General features: G+C 38.2%; 3 protein-coding genes across 3 annotated transcripts; 2 read left to right on the forward strand and 1 right to left on the reverse strand.

Annotated features, from left to right (window-relative positions):
* Positions 1 to 1,568: 1,568 nt before the first annotated feature.
* Positions 1,569 to 2,795, reverse strand: si:ch211-162e15.3 (protein NCBP2AS2). Its single transcript, XM_041791726.1, has 2 exons — positions 2,666 to 2,795; positions 1,569 to 2,547 (listed from the first exon to the last, which is right to left on the reverse strand). Exon 2 carries the CDS (start codon positions 2,450 to 2,452, stop codon positions 2,147 to 2,149), a length of 306 nt encoding a protein of 101 aa, XP_041647660.1. The 5' UTR covers positions 2,453 to 2,547; positions 2,666 to 2,795; the 3' UTR covers positions 1,569 to 2,146.
* A 963-nt stretch (positions 2,796 to 3,758) lies between these two features.
* Positions 3,759 to 6,900, forward strand: fkbp2 (FKBP prolyl isomerase 2). Its single transcript, XM_041791979.1, has 2 exons — positions 3,759 to 4,355; positions 6,474 to 6,900. The coding sequence occupies exon 1, from the start codon at positions 3,903 to 3,905 to the stop codon at positions 4,317 to 4,319; it is 417 nt and encodes a 138-aa protein (XP_041647913.1). The 5' UTR covers positions 3,759 to 3,902; the 3' UTR covers positions 4,320 to 4,355; positions 6,474 to 6,900.
* Positions 6,901 to 7,381: 481 nt separating this feature from the next.
* Positions 7,382 to 13,351, forward strand: ncbp2 (nuclear cap binding protein subunit 2). Its single transcript, XM_041791978.1, has 5 exons — positions 7,382 to 7,527; positions 9,142 to 9,228; positions 9,645 to 9,739; positions 9,950 to 10,088; positions 12,835 to 13,351. Exons 1-5 carry the CDS (start codon positions 7,453 to 7,455, stop codon positions 12,931 to 12,933), a joined length of 495 nt encoding a protein of 164 aa, XP_041647912.1. The 5' UTR covers positions 7,382 to 7,452; the 3' UTR covers positions 12,934 to 13,351.
* Positions 13,352 to 18,820: the final 5,469 nt, after the last annotated feature.

The raw sequence follows: 18,820 nt of genomic DNA on the forward strand, positions 1-18,820 counted from the left end.
ACAGTTAGCTCTTTAAAATGTGCCTCCTTTTTTCACCTGGATTAGGCTTTCAAAGTAAATTTAATTCTACTGATTAAACAAGAGGCTGTTCTCTGAGACAAAGTAATAGAAAAAACACAAAAACATTCTCCTATGGCGTTAAAAAAAAAGTCAGACTATCTTTAGTTTAGAACTAAAACTTCAGTCCTTGGAGCACACTTAAAAAATGTAAGGAATGAGGAAGGAAAAAAAAAGAAACTTCAGCTAACTACCTTCTGGAAATATTGGCAGAAATTTTTACGTCTACCAACAGGCCTGCCTACAGAATTATCTGAGCCCCTGAAAAACCAGAGAATGGGTCCCAGCTGTGATTTATTGACTATAATAATGCGTGTGTGTGGATCCTTGGTAATAGCATTCATCCTCATTTTGGAGCTGAAAAGTGTGTCAAGCTCTTGCTAGTTCTGATGTTTAAATTATTTAGGTCACTTTCCTCCCATTTTTCCACATCTGTATCTTTTAACCAAATTTAGCCACTTTGACCCATTTTCCTATCAACCCTATTGTTGCCACTGTTTTTGCTTCTTTGATTCAATTATTGAAGATTTAACAGCTTTCACCATTTTCCCCACATTTGTTGTTTTTAACCTTTGTTGGCCTTTCTTTAACCCGTTTTTTGCAAATATTATCCCCTTTAGTTTCCTTGGAACACGTTTTGTCAGTTTTTACCCATTTTTTCGACATTTTGACAATTTTTCCATCATTTTTCCCAAACCATTTTTATCAGTTTTGCAACCTGCCACTTTTTACCAATTTTTTGTTTAAATAAACTTTTTAACCGCCTTTCATCATCCCTCCCCCAACACAGACACACTTTAATCCCATTTGTTTATTTTGTGTCCTTCTTTCACCAATTTTACCCATTTTGTTACTTTTAATGCATTATACCACTTTTTAACTGCTTTTCACAGCCTTTTTAAACCCATTTTTGCCAATTTGATTCTATTTTTGCTTTTTTCAAACTCTTTTTCCACTTTGTTTCCACTTTTTCTGTACATTTTATCCACTTTTAACCCTTTTGGGTGTCAATTTTCACAATTCTGTTTTGCCTCTCTTCTCAATTATTTGTCTCTTATAGTGATTTCAGCTCCTCCTACTTTACTCTCTGGCATCCTGACATTTGTGCACATCATTTGGTTCAGTGTTCCCATCCACACTGTTAACATTACCAATAAAAAGGTAGTCCTATTTTAAGAAAAGGGGTTTACATCTTTAAAAAGCTCTAATTTTTAAAAAGCATTGTTGCTTTAATGAGATTGGTTATTATTCAAGTCAAAAAATAAAAAATGGTTATTACTGCTCAACTTTCCAATAGACCGTGATTTTCCTCACTTCCATGGGCTGAGTCCCAGAAAGCTCTCCCCTTTTTCCCCCCTTATGGGCGGCCTGGTCTTATCTTGCCAATAATATCAGGAAGCTCAAACTTTCTCTTATGATATACTTTGAATATTTGACCTTGAAGAGTTTAGTTTCCATGTTTTCTTTCATATGCCCCTCAAATCTAACAGGCACTGACGGTAAAAGTTGTATTTTATAAATTACAATCTTTATTTGTTAGCAGGACAACCGTGGGGAATTTGTTGTCTATACACATATACCTCTACAAATGTACACTTTTAAATAATACATATATTTCCCAAGACAGCTTCATGTGCTGATCCATGGTAGCTTTACATCAGGATCAGGTCAGGATTTACCCCCAAAACAGTAGTCAGGAATCATTTGTATGTGGCTTTGTATCATTGTTTTATGTGCGACATGCTATCCATTTAAGGCATTTCTTGGAAATACTTTGAATTGTGAATGTGAAGGAGTTCTGTGTAGGTTTTTCCAAGACTGCTCCCACTTATTCCATAGCTGTTCCTGGGATATGAGATGAGCACTTTCACTGTTTGCTAAGAAAAGTAAAGTCAGTGGATGTCTTTAGTGAATCTCCAGGTCACTGATTGTAGGGCCTCTTCGCAGTATAATAGAAATCAGCAGCATGAATCATTGTCTGTCGTTTATAATCTGACACCTCTTCAGTCCATGGTGTTCAACAGGCAGTCAGGTGAGGATGTTCGTCCAATCATGGTCTCACAGTTTCTCTTATGCTCCTCCATTCCCATTATTTCTTGATTTGTCTTGACCCTTCTTTCCATCCCTCCTTCACCTCGTTCACAAATGTCTCTCTGACTTTCCTGAACCGGCTGCCCATCTCCCCCAGGTCACCGGGGACTTTGCTAGCCTCCTCCCGGACCTGCCGCAGGGTCTGGGACCGCAGGGCCCGCTCCGAGGCGTCCTTCCCGGCTATCTGAGCTTTGGTAATGGCGTAGGCTGTGATCTGAGCCGCCCTGCGAATCGGACGAGACTCTGCCAACTTCTCAATGATATGAGGGTTGTTGATGAGGTTAAATAAAAACCGGAGGATCATTTTGAAGCGTTTTCCCAGGGATCCGTCTCCTCAGAGGTACGTTAGCTTAGCCAGCCAGCTAGTTTAGCAGCTCCTTCAACGTTCGTGTTTCAGCCCTGGAATAAAAACAGCGTTCACCGTTAGCTAGCTAAAAGTACTAAACAAATCAAGCCTGTTATAAATGCTGAATCTTTGGTTTAAATTAAAAAACTGTGAATGAAGTAGTTGACTTACTTCAGCTGAGCCAGGTCACCGTTAAGTTACAGTGGATGACATAATAACAGACTGAAGGGAGGCTGAAGTTGGTTTCTCATTCGACGTTCAAGGAGAAAAAAATCTGTAGCTCAGTAAAAACATCTCAGTTATGATACGGTAAGGCATAATGAGATACGGAGTCAAAATTATGACAGTCATAATTATGAGATGATAAGTTGCAATTATGAAATAAAAAGTTGGAATCATGACAAAGTGTACATAATTATGACTGTTTCATAATTTCGACTTTTATATCATAACTATGACTTCTCACAATTTCACCTTTGTTTCGTAAGGATTTGATTTTGAATTAATCATAATAATAATGATAATTATGGCTTACTATGATGAAAATGATTCATTTAAGTCGCATACTTATGACTTTTAATCTCATAGTTGACTTTTTAATCATAATCTTGACTCTTTACCTCATAATTCTAACTTTGTGTCTCTTAATTTTAATTTAAGATTTTTTATTCTTTCTTCTTCTTTTAGAATTGCCTGACATTTTTTTTCTCGATCAAGTGGTGGAAATACACTTCTCTATAATGGGGAAAAGTATTTTAAGAAAGGCAGGAATAAGAGGAGAAGTATGTACAATAACTGAAATTGTGTGAGGCAGAAACAAACAAAATAGGACATAAATATGACTGATGTTCATACAAATGTAATGACCTTGCATTGTCATATTTAAATATTCTTGAGTAATCATTTTTAAGCATGGATGTTTTATTTGGAGGACCACAAAAATTGACTTTAGGAGCTTGTCCTGGCCCCAGGGCCTACACTTGAATAGCACGGCCGTATATAATCGACAGCCTATCTTTGAGGGGAAAAAAGAATCGATAATATACAAAGTAAATAAAAGTTTAAAAGGTTTTGAAACTCTTAGGGTGATGACTTTCTCTACATTAATTTTTGTAGGGTAAAAAACCCCAGAAAAATAGGGTGAAATTAGCCTCCAATTTCTGCCATTTAACTAGGGTCATTAGCGATTCTTACGAATATGAAACTAACTTCAGTATTTTGGGGGACATTTTTCATGTTACACAGGCCGGTAAACTCCATCCGGAGAAGCACACTCACTTCCGCTTTCAATCCCAGACTCACACGGTTCATTTCTCTTATTCATCCCCAGATTTGCTCACCAGCTTTTAGCTCGGTTCCATTCAGCTCCGACCATTCATTAGTCCGGATCTTCGGGTGTGCTGCAGCCATGCGGGTGTTGCTGTTCTTCGCTGTGACGGTGCTGTCTCTGAGCCCGGCGCTGGTCAGCGGAGCCGAAAAGAAGAAGCTGCAGATCGGCATCAAGAAGCGAGTGGACAACTGCCCCATTAAGTCCCGCAAAGGAGACGTGCTGAACATGCACTACACGGGCAAGCTGGAGGACGGCACCGAGTTTGACAGCAGCATCCCCCGGGACAGGCCCTTCACCTTCACGCTGGGCACCGGGCAGGTGATCAAAGGCTGGGATCAGGGCCTGCTGGGGATGTGCGAGGGCGAGAAGAGGAAGCTGGTTATCCCCGCCGAGCTGGGCTACGGAGACAGGGGAGCTCCGCCGAAGATCCCCGGAGGGGCGACTCTCATCTTTGAGGTGGAGCTGCTCAGTATCGAGAAGAGATCCGAGCTTTGATGAAGGAAAGATGCCAAAGGAGGTTGTTTTACAAACGTAAGTTGCTACAGACAGACAGACGGACAGACAGACAGACAGGCAGGCAGGGGTTTAGGATTGGGCTGCCATGATTCCAAAATCCAATGCTTCAATACCAGTACAAACCAAACGATATCGATATATGGTTCGATTCAGTGTTAATTTTGACAGCTAATTTAATGTAGTCTTTGGATTAAAAATGCCCTCTAGAATTAGTCGCATTTTCACCATTTACAGTCTAGTTTTAGTCAACAAAATCTAAATATCATTTAAGTCCAGTAGTCTATAAAAACTCCTGGCATTTTAGTCAAAACTGTTTTTATTCTATTCTCTTGGATCTGGTGCAACCTATACCTGTTCCATCTATGCATCCTGCAAAACCTGGTATCTGTCCTTTTCACAACTGAAAGGCAGAAGAGCTACAGATTAACCCTCCCTAACAGCTTGTGCTCTCTCATATCATGGGTTTTGATGTCTGGCAAAGCTACATTAAATAGTAGTCTTGTTTTAGTGCCCTCGACATCAGCATTTTTGTCATCAAAGATCTGTTATTAGCCAGTCTAGTCTGTTATTAGCCAGTCTAGTCTTCCTCATGAAAAAAAAGTCTGACATAAGTCAGATTTATAGTCAACAAAATCAACACTGGTTTGATACCATGACAATAAGTTCAATATTGTGATCTGTCTTGTTTCAGACACAAAAAGTTGCAAGCAAAAGCCAACTCACAGTATAAGTTGCATTCATGTTAGCAATGTTTTGATCGCAGGAAATGCCTACATTTTTTGCAACTTAGACACTGTGCAGGAGTTGGCTTGAATTTTGTTGATGGAATACTTATTTGACCTAACATCTGCTTAATAAGATAAATGCATCTCTTTGCTTTGGCACTTTTTGGTACCATAGTTCATTAAAATAACAGAAAATGCTGCTTAACAGATGTGGTATCTGAACATAGCTTTAACTTTCAAATTATTCTGGGCTTTTTTTCTTAGGCCTCTACAATATGAAAAAAAAAATGCCAGGAGCAATAATATGCATGATATAGTTTAAATCATCTGAAGTTAGATGTAAATAATAATGTTGAAGAATCCATATTAGGTTAAGCCATAGCCATAGCTCTTTGCAACATGTTTCCCCGTTATTAAAAAATCAATCAAGCATACCTTTCACCACTTAATTTGCAACAATAACTGGGGGTAGCTCACAGCTTGAGTTTCATTTGTCTGCATAAAAATGTGTGTGAGAGCGTGAGCAATTCGTGCATACCGAGTAAGAAAGCATTGCTTGTTTGCATAATTAAGAAATAATTAAGACATTAGCAAGTGTTTATCACAAAAGCTCATATTGTGACAGCAATACATTAGCAATTTATTATGCAGCCTTAATTTACACACTATAATGCTGCTCAGTAGAGTGTTGCAAGACTAAATTTCTTTGTTATAAAATGCAGTAAAACAAAAAATGTATCTGTCCATACTGTAACTAAAGCATATTCATCATAATCAGATCAGATTTGACCCCCTTTTGAAACCGACCTAAACAGGAAAGAAAATGAAAGAAAGAAACCAACAAAAACATGTTTGATACTATTCCTTAAAAGAAGGAGCTGATGTAGTTTTAACAGAAGAGCTATGACCATTAAAGTGTTTGGCATTTGTTGGTCATATGCCAGGAGAGATAGAGCAGTCACAAAATGATGTGCATAAATAAGCTTTTTATTTGCTGCTTTTTTTGGCAGCAGATTTAGTTCAAAGAGAGAAACAGGATTTAACTCAACAAAGAACAGCAATGGTGCACAGAACAGCTGCAAGCTACAGAAAGTGAAAAAGAAAAAAAAAACAGTTTCAGTATCAGTTTTCAAGTATGTAAAGAGGTTTCACTGATGGTCAATCACATGAATATTGCACAACAGCTATATAGGCTCCTTTAAATTAAAAAAAAAAAACCTCACTTCATTATTTTCCTGAACTCTGAACCTTAAAACAGAGCTACTTTTTCTGGGAAAACCATGCTGCGTTGAGCCACTGATGTCCAGTTTCCCCCCTAATAGAGGGATTTGCTTTGCTAAAGTGTTCTTATCACTACCACCTGGTTATGTTTAAAGTAAATGTAAATTGTTCTGTATTTGTCTTACAGGTTCCAGGAGCTACAACAGCACAAACCGGAGATATTTGACCTCAGATGAAGACTACAAGGCAAATATGGGAGGGGCCCCATGGCAGATCTACTGTTGTCCTTTACTGGCTTTTAAACTGGCTACTATGCTCTGATTTACTGGACTGATGGTGTCATATTGGATAAGACCTGACGGGATGTTTTTGTTGAACATAAGAAGAGCTGACAGAGATCAGATAAGACCAGGATTTGGCCGTGGGCTGATTATAAAGTAATTTTCTTGCCATATCATCTCATTTTAGTGGTTAATTTTCTGTGATTTAAAAGCCAGTTCATTCATAACTGTACTTCTTTTTGAACCTTTATTAAGTTAGAAGTCAGGAAGATGAGGACACATTGTTTGTTTACTTTAAATGTTTGAATAAAAATAATAAAATGTTCTCCATATAAGAAAGTTTGCTGTGTGATGTGGTTTTGTTGGACAAAAGAACATGTGAATAACGGCCTTCTAGGCCATTAGGGAGTGGAAATTTGAAAGAATACAGTTTGAACTTTGTCAGATTAGTGGATATTTACAACATTTTTTTTTTGATAATACTCATTTTTACATTACAAACATTATGTTACCATGCATTAAACATAAGACCAAGTCCATGAGTCCATTAACTGTCAGTAACCACGTCAAAAAGTCACATATCCAAAAATAAAAAAGTCTAATAGGATTACATGGCAAGGCTCCAAACATGACTTGTTGGCCAGTGACCTTAAAAAAAAACAAAAAACAAAGCGACCAATCATGTGGCACCACATCATTTTTTATGCATCATGCTACAGCAATACACTCTGCTGACCAGCAGGGGGCGCCACTCTGTTGATGTCTTTGTAGGTAGAAGACCGGAGTTCTTTACCTGCTGGACTCAAAACCGGAAACAACGTCATTGTTTTTCCGCAATGCTAGTAGTTGAATAGCAGCAGGCGGTGTATCCATCAGTCTCCAACAATGTCTGTAAAATTAAACGCTTTGAATAGTGATTCTTATATTGATATCAGTCAATACAGAGACCAACATTTTAAGGTAAGTGTGGGAGTTTTTAAATGTTAATGGAAGTGATTCTTTAATGTGAATACCAATTCGTCAAATGTTAACGCAGCGGTTATTGTTGTAGAGTGGCTAGAGCCGTTAGCAACAACAGTGAGGACACGGTTTACTCACTGGGCACCGAGTGGCCATTAATCCTTATTTTGTCTCTAATATAAGATTTATATCTCATAAGATTTACAGTTTCACTGAATTGACTCAAACGTGAATGTATTACAGAGAAGTACCCGATTGTACCGGGTTTACCCAGCTAATTTATACCTTGAGGGATCTAAGCAAAACAGTGACACCAGCCGCTCTTTCTACAGTTAACCCAGTTTATTTGTGACAATTAATCTTTGTTTTTATAGCTCTAATACATAATAAATTATATCCCGTGATACTAGATAGAATGTGCAGGTCTTCCCAATTTTAATCTCGTTATTTGATTTACAAAGCCCCAACATAAATCAGAACAACAACTGGCAACAGTTATCAAAGTTACTAAGGCAAGGACATGCCTTGGAAACAACTTCTTTACGATTTGATAATAATGTGAGATTTTAAGTACACAGGACATTATTGTGATGTACAATTGCAATTACGACTATGATAATACATCCATGATATCAGGAGTCAGTGCCTTGTTAACAGGGAAATGCAGAGAAAACTGATTGTTTTGAAAGGCGTATTTCTGAACCCAAAACATACAAATAATGACTAGAAAAAAATTGAAACTGGAAGTTTTTAAAGTACTGCTTTCAAAATAAGTAACATTTTCCTAAAATTAAAAGTCTTACCCTTTTAAAGGCACTTCTTCAAAGCACATTAGTAGAACTGTTAACTAAACTTAAAGGCCTTTCTGCAGGCAAATTTGTAAACATTTCCACCACTACTTAATACAAAAAAATGTTGCAGCCTTTTATGCAATTATGTAATTGCACAGCCGGACTTTGCATTTGTGATTAGATTAGAATAATTGAGCAACATCAGTGCAAAACCTCAAGCAGAACCAGATATAAATTCCTTTTTTATTCGTCTATTATTCTTACCCGCAAAATGACACATCCACAAGGACTTAGTCATTCCAGTACTTGGGATTATTAATACGAACTCCATCAATACACATACTGGTATTAAATGATCAGATAACTCAAAAGTGTTGTGCTGTTGCAACCAACATTAGTGACCACACAGAGCTGACGCCCCAACATGAGTGAATGATCGTGACATCTTGGTTGTAAATCATCAATTTCTAGCAAAGGTGCACACTAATGGCTTTTGCCAATATCTGACATGCCGATATTTACAAAATAGTTTTAACTGATACTGATACCTATATTCAAATGTAGTTCAGACCTACATCTCCAGTCCTTAAAACACACAGCTTAAAGTTATAGGATGACTAACAAATTTTAGCCTTTAAAACACAGTAAAGTGTATAGACTGATGATGAATAAAGAAAAAGACTTCATCTGATGTAGGGCTGTTGGTCCAGCCTAAATCTCCACATTTTTTTCTGTATTACCTGCCTTTGTAAGTTAATAGAGAATAGAGAGTTTTCCTGAGGGTGGTGCTCACTCATCATTTTTGATTTCCTTGTGTTTTCAGGGGAATCGCTATGACCAGGAGAAGCTGCTGAAGCAGAGTAACACTTTGTATGTTGGGAATCTGTCCTTTTACACCACTGAGGAGCAGGTGAGACACACTGCAGTCATTTCAGTGAACATGATTGTTTTTGCCTGAGTACCCTCTTTGAATTGGTTACATTTTCATCATTAGACATGTTTCTAGAAAATTTAACTTGCAAGTGTTTTTTTTTTATTTTTAAAAATATTTTTATGTAAAGGGATTTTTTATTTTGTGCTCTATAACATTGATTCTCCAGCTGTTTGTGAGTTTTCATGTGTATCTGAAAGTGGCACTTGTGTTCAGCCTCTGTCTGAAATTAGATTTGTGGACTAAACTGTAATTATAATTTGTATAATCCTTCATTTATTGAATATGTTAGCATTACAACCCTAAATAGATATGCACCCCAACTCTTAAGAGAGATGTTTAGTGATTTCTTACAAGATTTTCACATTTTTCTCTTGTTTAACACTGATAAAAAGGTATACGAGCTGTTTTCCAAAAGTGGGGATGTTAAGCGCATCATCATCGGTCTGGATAAAGTCAAGAAGACGGCCTGTGGATTCTGCTTTGTAGAGTATCCTTTGAACGATGACCCTTTATTTCAGGACAGCTTTTATTTTACCATGACTTACTGTAGGTAGTTCTTTTATTAACAAATAAACAGAGCCAACACACTATGATAACCAGGTGTTGTCACAGCTTTTGTCTTTACCTCCATGGAATCAACTGTACATGTTGTGGAAGTTCAGGAGCCTGCAATGAACTTTAACTCTTGCTGTACCAGATATTACACACGTGCAGGTGCAGAGCACGCCATGCGCTTCATTAATGGCACACGGCTGGACGACCGCATCATCAGGACGGACTGGGACGCTGGCTTCAAGGAGGGGCGGCAGTATGGCCGTGGCAAGTCTGGAGGACAGGTGAGGTTTCTGATACTTGTTATAATGTTTGCATTTGTGAAGGAAAAGTCTAAACAGATTTTGATGATGGACTTGTTCCTGTGTGCCTTCTGTGATTTGTGTGGCCAGCTGTGATATCATCAGGGCATGTCCACATCCACTGCTACCCAATCAAAAAAAACAAGATAAACATTATGGACACATAATAAGGACTTAGCCAATTCTATCCATCCATGCTGCTTGGAATAATCTCTCATGTTGTTTCTATTCTCTTATTCCATGCACATCTTGGTAGATCCATTTAGTAACCATGGTTACAAGGATTCTCTATCACTTAACTCTGAAACTTTCTCACGTCTCTCATAATCATTATTTTATTGTTTTTTTGTATTTGGCTTGAAATCTTGCTTCAATATGTAATAGGCTTAATGCATTATTCCCCTCAGTGATACACTAATGCTTATTTTAAAATTTTATTTAAGTTAACAAACCAGTCAGCAGATTTAGTCTAAATATGCATATCAGGTACATTCTAATGCTGTTTTTTACAAATACCCTGCCAATTTTTCTAGAAAATTCCCCAGGTTGTTTGTTCACACCTGTTACTGCAAGAAGGTTTACTTGTCAGGCAGGGGAGGGGTTGGGGGGATAATAAGGGATGTTCTTTTACTTTGAGAGTGATTAAGGCCTTGATTTTCCCCGAAACAAATTGGTATAAAGAAGAAGAAAAGGAATGAAGTGGGGTTTAGATTATTTTAATCTCTCACTGAACTAATATTCATCACTAACTGAATTAATGTAGGCTGTACTATTGACTTCTACAGTATTACTAGCTACTGTAACTGCATAGCTTTTGTTTTGTGGCTTTATTAACAGTGCAGCTCTAAACGTTTCTACAGAGTATATGCATATGGCACCACAGCAGCACGAGTCTCTGCCATCCCAGCCACTGAGTAGAAGAAAGAGTCTTGTGACAGGAATCTGTAGGGAGTAAATGACTTTATTTCAGCTGAATAGGGCCATCTTTTTGATATCTACATCTTGATGATGTTGACTGTGGCAGTAAAGATGCCCAGCTGATGATATGTGTTTATAGAAATGTTTGGAGCCACAATGAGACATTAATAAAGACACATGATGAAGCTGGGCTGTTACAGTAACTACAACAAATATTCAGTCAGTGACGAGCAAAAGCTAAATCCCACTCAGTTCTCCTTCCTCTTACCTTTAAAGAAAATGAAGAACTTAAATTTCAGCAGATCATCCATACGGTGTAATAATACCTATGGTGAGAGGCATTTGATGACAACGGATCACGTTTTATAGATGTACAAATAGTCCTGTGATGTCTGATTAACTCGGCTGATTTTCACGGATCACGGATGAAATAAAGCAGTTCTCTTAAATTAATGTGAAATCTATTTGGTTAAATGCTGAAGTTACTTCTGTGAACGTATTTGACCCTTTGAAAGTTGACAGCTACTTCGTGGGATCCCGTTTTGATACAGGTTACACCCCCAAATTTTTGTAAACAGTTTAGTTTGACAACTACATAGTTTTTAGTGAGAAAACAACTGAGAAATAACTGATCTTAGGCTTTGTAATAACAAAACTTTGGCATTAGTAAAGTTTCACATCCATCACTGATGAACTAGGCTGATATGTGCTCTGAGACTCTGCTTTGTGTATTTAAAATCAGGTCAGAATAATCTCTGAAAACTCAATTTATGACTACATATCAATGTTAACGGTCCACTGCGTCTTTAAGTAACAGTATAGATCTCTGCTGAGTCCCAATATCCCCAATTTAAGCGGATAGTCTGTTTTTCCCTATTTTTATTTGTTTCCCATAAAGCACCTAGCAGTGTTTCAGACTGTTTTCTCACCCAGCCTGACAAAGCAGCCATGTCATGTGCTTAAAGTGACATCAGTGTTTACCCTCTATAAACATAATATATCAGCTGAGGATCTGTACTAGCCTCAGTGAACATCTTTAAGAAGTAATTACCTTAGAAGATGACACTTTACGGCTGAAATGAAGCTGCTCACTGCTGACTTCCTACTGATTCCTGTCGCCAGTGTATACTCTTTGCTGCTCATTGGCTGGAACTGCAGAGGTTCTTACCTTCTGTTACGCCATGTGCATGCTCTCTATAGGCAAAGTTGGGAGGAGTGTTATTAAATTGTGTTCACCTGAGCGGACTTATAACTTCAGATATTTATTTGGAGTCTCCTACCTTTTGGTTAAGTCTGTTCTTCACAAGAAAAGTCTTGGATTTTCTGCATCACAACATTTTAGGAAACAGTGTAAAACACAATGTAGTATGGCATTTAAAAATAACATACTGAGACTGCTCTGAGAAAGATCAATACTTTATATCATGACATTTTAATACACCATTATGATATTTAGAAAGTGATATAACTTCAAAAATAAATTATGCATGATTAACCATGACCTTTGAAGAGACAGCATTACTACAATGTGGCATTTTGAAAAATGAAAGTGTATATTATGCTGTTAACTAAAACAATATGCATAATAATGTCCAATTTTGTTGTAGTGGTACAAAAGGAGCCTTATGGGAGAGTGTGAATAATGAAACATAAATATTTGGCTGAGATTTGTTTTATTGTGGAAAGAACACAGACTATCTGTTTGTAAAATGCCCTGCAGGTTTTAACTTCAGGATAGAAATCCTCCTCTAAAACAATGTCAGCTGTGTATTACCTGTATTCTATGGCTGTGTTTTTATTTCCTGTGTAGGTGAGAGATGAGTACAGACAGGACTACGACCCGGCCAGAGGTGGCTACGGGAAGCTGGCTCAGCAGCATCGACCCACAGAGGCGCGCAACAGTTTTTAGAAAGACCCCTCCACAGAAGTCTGGACTACACAGAGCCCACCATCAGCCTCAATCAGATTAATTCTCCTACAGTGACAAAACATCAACAGATGGTTCCCCCAAAGTATCAGACCTGCAGTCAGTCTAGATCATAGCACATGCCAGACCCTCCAGTAACTGTGCTATGAGGTGATGGTTTCATTATCTTGCAAATGGACACGCTGTAAATCTCCCCATAGTATAAAAGCTCTGTGAGCACACAGTGACTGAGCAGGTGATGCATTAGATTTCAAGACATTTACTTTTTGGTCTTCATGTTACATTAAGTTGTTAAATTGTGCTCCAATAGAATGAAGAATGAAGTTGTTGGTTTGTCATCTTTATCAGTCGTTGTGTTCAAATTGTCTATACTTTTTTAAATAAAGTTTTTTTTTTTGAATACTTGACTTTTTCATTTTTCCAGGGATTTTTGTGCTGTTATCATTTGTCTAAGCATATCATGGGATTCAACTACATACATTTATACATTTATTTTTTATCTTTTATTCACCATGTTCAATAAATAACACAAAATAAGAACCTGAGGATCGACCTAGGGGCGATCTAAAACAAGCCACAACACTGATGTGTTATCTTTTGATCTATTGCTTTCGACCTATTCAGCAGTCAGAGCAATATGATTAAGTTAGACTTTTATATGCTGTATGTATGAAACATTAAAAGCAGTTTTAAAAGGTCAGTATTGTTATCTGAAGGAGAATTGCTGAGAAACTTTCTGGGGTCGTCATGAATGAAAGACACCAGGCTGTGGATAGTAGAAAAAATTAGAGTGATGCTACATCTATTTATGTTTCAACTAAGGCTGTTGGAATGAATTTAGTGGTTTAAATAAAATTTGAATATTTAAAAAACTAATTTATATTCGAAAGCAGAAGTTACTATTCAAACGTGTTCTTTTAAAATATTTTTTTTAAAAGAGACTCTCCTGTCTCTCCTTGGCCTCTATTTCACCTATATGTAGGTGCAAGAACCAAATGTTTTGTCACATGACACATGACATGAATAATAAAGTTTTCACACCAAAACACAGAGGTGTAAATGGCTGCCATTGGGGATGTTTAACGCCAAGGTGGTGCACACACGCTGGTGGTGATTTGGCAAGTGAGGCTTCGCTACATTAAGAGATGCTGATGTATGAGAGTAAAACCGCGATGCCCACCGATAATAACCCGCTGTCGTGGTGGAAATAGAGGACAGTGAACAAAAAATGCTCTGATCTTGATTCAGAAGACATGGATCGCCTTGTGTTTTTAGGTTAAAACATGGAACAAGATAGTACCAACTTTTTTTTAATGTTTTGGTCATTATAAACATGATGTCATCAATGCCATAAGCGGCGCAATTTGATTTACTCTTGTTTGACATTTAATTTCTAACCCATTTGTTTAAAAATTGACCATCAGTGGCAAAAATACCCGTTAAAGGCCTCTAAATTGTGCAGGTGACTGTGTTTGCACTAAAAAAGTACATAAAAATTAACATTAACTACTTTTGCTTTTAGCTCATTATTTCTTCATTGCAATATGTAATGTAATATTAGAGGGTCCTCTAGTGGACAGACGTGTAACTACACAGTGATTAAAGCAACAAAAGGTTTTACATACGTATTAAAAAATGTGCATAAATATTCAAATATAATTTGAAATCTGTAAAAAAAAAAATTAATGAAATTCGAATAGGACTGTAGATAAATATTGACAGCCCTAGTTTCTACTGAGTGGCAACCTCTAGTAAAGAGAAATGAAGCTAATGTGGAAGTGTGAAAAATTGCAGTACCACAAGTGTCCACTTGAGGTCTGCTGCAGAAACCCCAAAAGTCGCTTACACAACATATGTTCAAATGTCGTTTTTCACACCAGAAATAAACATGTTTACAGCCTGGTCCAAAGAATAAAACGGGTCTCAACAGCTAGTCTTCATGAGCACACACTGTACTAGGGTGAATTTTTTTGTACCTTAATCGTTTTGATTCTATTTATTAAAAACCTTACTGCATATTGATTGCTGCATTTCATTTGATTGACAGGCGGATGCTGTGTAGCTCACTAGCTAGCATCAACCAGGTAGCCAACTTGCTCTTTCTCATGTTGGGTCTCAGCTGTTAGCCTTTCCATAGTTGGAAGTATTTCCTGCCTACATTTTACCATTTATCTTATACTTTATACATGTATTTTTTTTAAATCTTTTTCGACACTTATAAACATGAATAATTTCATAACTGCATGAAATATTTGATGTGTTACTGGTTTCTGATCTACTCAGGGATATTTTAGGCTTTATAAATGCTAAATGCTATTGTTTGCTTACCAGGTTTGTCACAAACTTACGTTTGCTGTGGCCAGCTGCTTAACTGTCATGTAGTTTTGTGTCTCCAGAACTGATACAGGTCTTAAAACAGTTTGAAGAGAGAACCAAAATTAACTTTCTCATCAGAACAGAAAAATGTTAAAGGAAAAAAAAAAAGAAAAAAAAAGAAAAAAGAAAAAGCGGATGAATAGCTCAGTGGTCTGCCTCGCTGGCCACAGTTCAAGTGATTGGGGTTCAAAACTCACACAATCACTATCCAGTGTGGACCACTAGGCAGGGTCCTTAACACCATCAACGCTTGTCTGAGATGTGAGTCGTTCTAGATGAAAGTGTCTGTAAAATGACATTGTAAACTCTCCTTCTGCTAAGCTCAATAAAGTGTAAAGACTAACACCACAAGACTTTAGAGGCTTATTATGGCTGACCAGTAGGAGTGTAACAATAATTGGCAATATAATTAAAATAAAAAAAAACTTCTGACAATCTAAATTGGCCAAGATCATTCAGTTTAGAATGTTGTGTCTGATATCACATACTTGCATACTGCTAAAATAATGTAATATGCATACTGCATCATAACTGGACTAAAAGTAGGTCTTTGTCTCCCCATTGGATACACATGAGAAAGTGCCCTCTGTGGTAGTCTTTCAGCAGACATTACTGTGAAGTACTCTCTTGGTCAGGTCAGGTATGGGAGCATATGCCAGTTCAGCACTTTAACGGGTCAACCTTGGTCCTGTACTTTTCTGGCCTTCTGATGGCCATCCTTCAGGTCTGCACCAGACTCATGTCCCATCTCTTCAGGTATCCTCCCAGCTGACCCTTCCCATCCCTGCTCTCCTGAGCACGTCTGCATTAGACGCATAGTCTTGCCAATGATACATAAAAATGCAGCAAAGAGAAGTTGTCAGAAAGGAGTCCATCCGGCACCTCAGGCTCACAAGAATGTACTGTAGCAAAACCAGAAGGGCCAAGGATCGAAAGACTGACTTTTGTCTGCATGCTCAGATACCGGGAACATCATGTGCAAGTTCAAGTCTGTGGCTGATCTCAGCCTTGCAGTCAGTGGGTTGATGGATTGAGGTGAACTTCTCTACAACTTTCACGCTCTCACCATTCACAGGCACAGATTCAACGGCAGAGCACTCTGTCAGGCGCCCTTTCAATTGACAAAATCTGGTGAAGTGTCCTCAATGGTGCCCTCCCGGTAGATAAAACATAATAAAACATGATAAAATGCCCTCTAGGATGCTCTTTCATTAGACAAAACCATGTCGAATGCTATCAGGTTCCCAGATGGTGTGCCTTCATGCAAAAGTACCATGGGAATTTGTTCAGCCATACGTTTGTACAGATTACACAGCAAAGGAGGCTTCTGTTACACATGCTTATGAGGCTATTTTACATTCATTTGAATAAGATGTGCCTTGATTTTTTCAGCTTGATCTTAGGCATGCCTAACCTTGCAAAGCAGATGGATATGCCTGTTTCCTTGTTTTTCCATGAGCGAATACATCTTGCAAAGCTCCCATCTGAACCGTTTGGGCCTGGTTAGAAAGTGACAGGACCAATCAGCGACGAGGGGCAGTACTTTCAGGCGCAGCAGAGTCGTGACGTAAACAAGCAGCAGCAAGATCTGGTGCAGTTATGGAGGAAGAGATTAGTGTGGATGCTGCTAAAACAGCAGTTTTATCAGAATTTGATGACATTTCTTCGTTAAAAGAACAAAGAACAGCAGTGAGTTATTTTCTTTTCAAAAACAACAAAATTTGAGTACTGACATGTCTATAGCCAGCATGTTTCACGTTATTCCTCAGTAGCTGCGCATGCGCAGCTTGCTAGCAGCTACGTCACATGCTTTGTTGCTCTGATTGGCCCGTAGAGATGTGACAGACAGAACGTTCACCCAGTCATACTCCGAGGATTTTTCAAAGCCTCTGCCTTTTCTCAAAGGCTTCCTATTGAAAACCATAGGGTGCTCTTCCAGTGGACAAAACATTGTGAAACGCCCTCTAGTGTGCCCTCCCAGTAGATAAAATGCGATAAATCACATGGTAAGGTGCCCTTCTCTTCCCTGAACAGTCCTCCCACATTACTGTGTGTGCCACATTGCCAGTCAGAACTGCTTCAGTGGAGCGGTCATTCTCCAAACTGAGACCCAGCTAAGAAACAGATATTGTGAAGACAGGCTCTATCCATTCAGAGTCAGCATTTTTAAACACATGAAAATTTCTACTCTGATTCTTGCCACTACCCCTACACCAACTAAGCTCCTTGGTGTAAAGTTAATTCACACCAGCATTCTCACTTGTGGAATAAATGCCTAATATTAATTGTTTAGTCTCTAAAGCATGGTAATCTGGAGAAAATTGTGAAATATTTTGGATATCACTAGATCATATAAATTGATATAGGTCTATTGATATCCACCTTAACATTCAGGAATAATTCAGTGATTTTGTATGTCAAAGATTGCATCAATAAAAAGCTTTGGGAGCTTGTAAAGTTCACTGTGTGAACGACCTCTTCCTCTCTCTGAGGCTCAGTAATTTGCCTGTTCCTCATAAGGAAGCATGATTATACTGGTGATGATTTTGCTGAGCAGTTGGTCGAGGCAGCGTTCCAGACAGTCTTCGTTCCTCTTGTAATAAAGAACACGGTATCTTGGCAGTTTCTGAGCAGTCAGCTGCTCTCTTATCTCAAAGCGAGCTGTCGTAGTGAAGCGAGGAGCTGAGCGGAATACCAAAGCAGCTGAATTGGCTCAGCCTCAGACATATTTTTGCATTATATCCCCTCCACTAATTCCTGCCATCAGCTACTACACTTTATTCTTAATCACATCTTCTCAAGGAGATTATGAAAATGAACACAAGATGGCAGAAGAGGAGGGGGAGTTCTGGGGAATGATTAGGGGAAAGGGGATGTGACAGTGAGCCAGCAGTCGTTCTCTCTCCATGTGTGCTCAAACCTCTCACTGAGATCAGAGAGGGGAGACTACACCTACATTCTGAGCTTACTGGAGCTTCTGGCAATTAGAAGCATCAATTAGAAGCTGAACAAGAATAAAGTTACCTTCTACTGAAACTCTAGGGAACCATGCACCTGTACATTTTTATTCACTCTATTATCCCGTGGTAAATTATTGCTGTAAATGCCGCAAAGCATATCCATTTGTTTTCTCTAAAATCTAGACTTTTCTCAGTTTTTCAAGATAACAATGCAGGTTCCTCCATGGTAGAGAGGTTTTTTTTTTTTTTAACTCTGGGTTTAAAGCCCAGCAGGAAGGCTGCAGAGCATGCACTGGGTCTGATTGAGGTGTGTAAATGCATTATGTAGGTGTGTTAGTTCAACTTCGACAGATTCAATCTTGCGTGATTTCAGCTGGAATAACATGTTTACATGCTGCTTAGAACTCCAGTTTTAGTTGGACCACCTAACCTGACACATCATATGGACTGCTTCATATATCAATTACATGGGAAACATCTATCTGGGCAACACTAGCTATGAAGCTACACTAGCAATGTAGATAAGCTAGCTA

Source organism: Cheilinus undulatus, linkage group 7 (assembly GCF_018320785.1).
Source record: "Cheilinus undulatus linkage group 7, ASM1832078v1, whole genome shotgun sequence".
Taxonomy (NCBI): domain Eukaryota; kingdom Metazoa; phylum Chordata; class Actinopteri; order Labriformes; family Labridae; genus Cheilinus; species Cheilinus undulatus.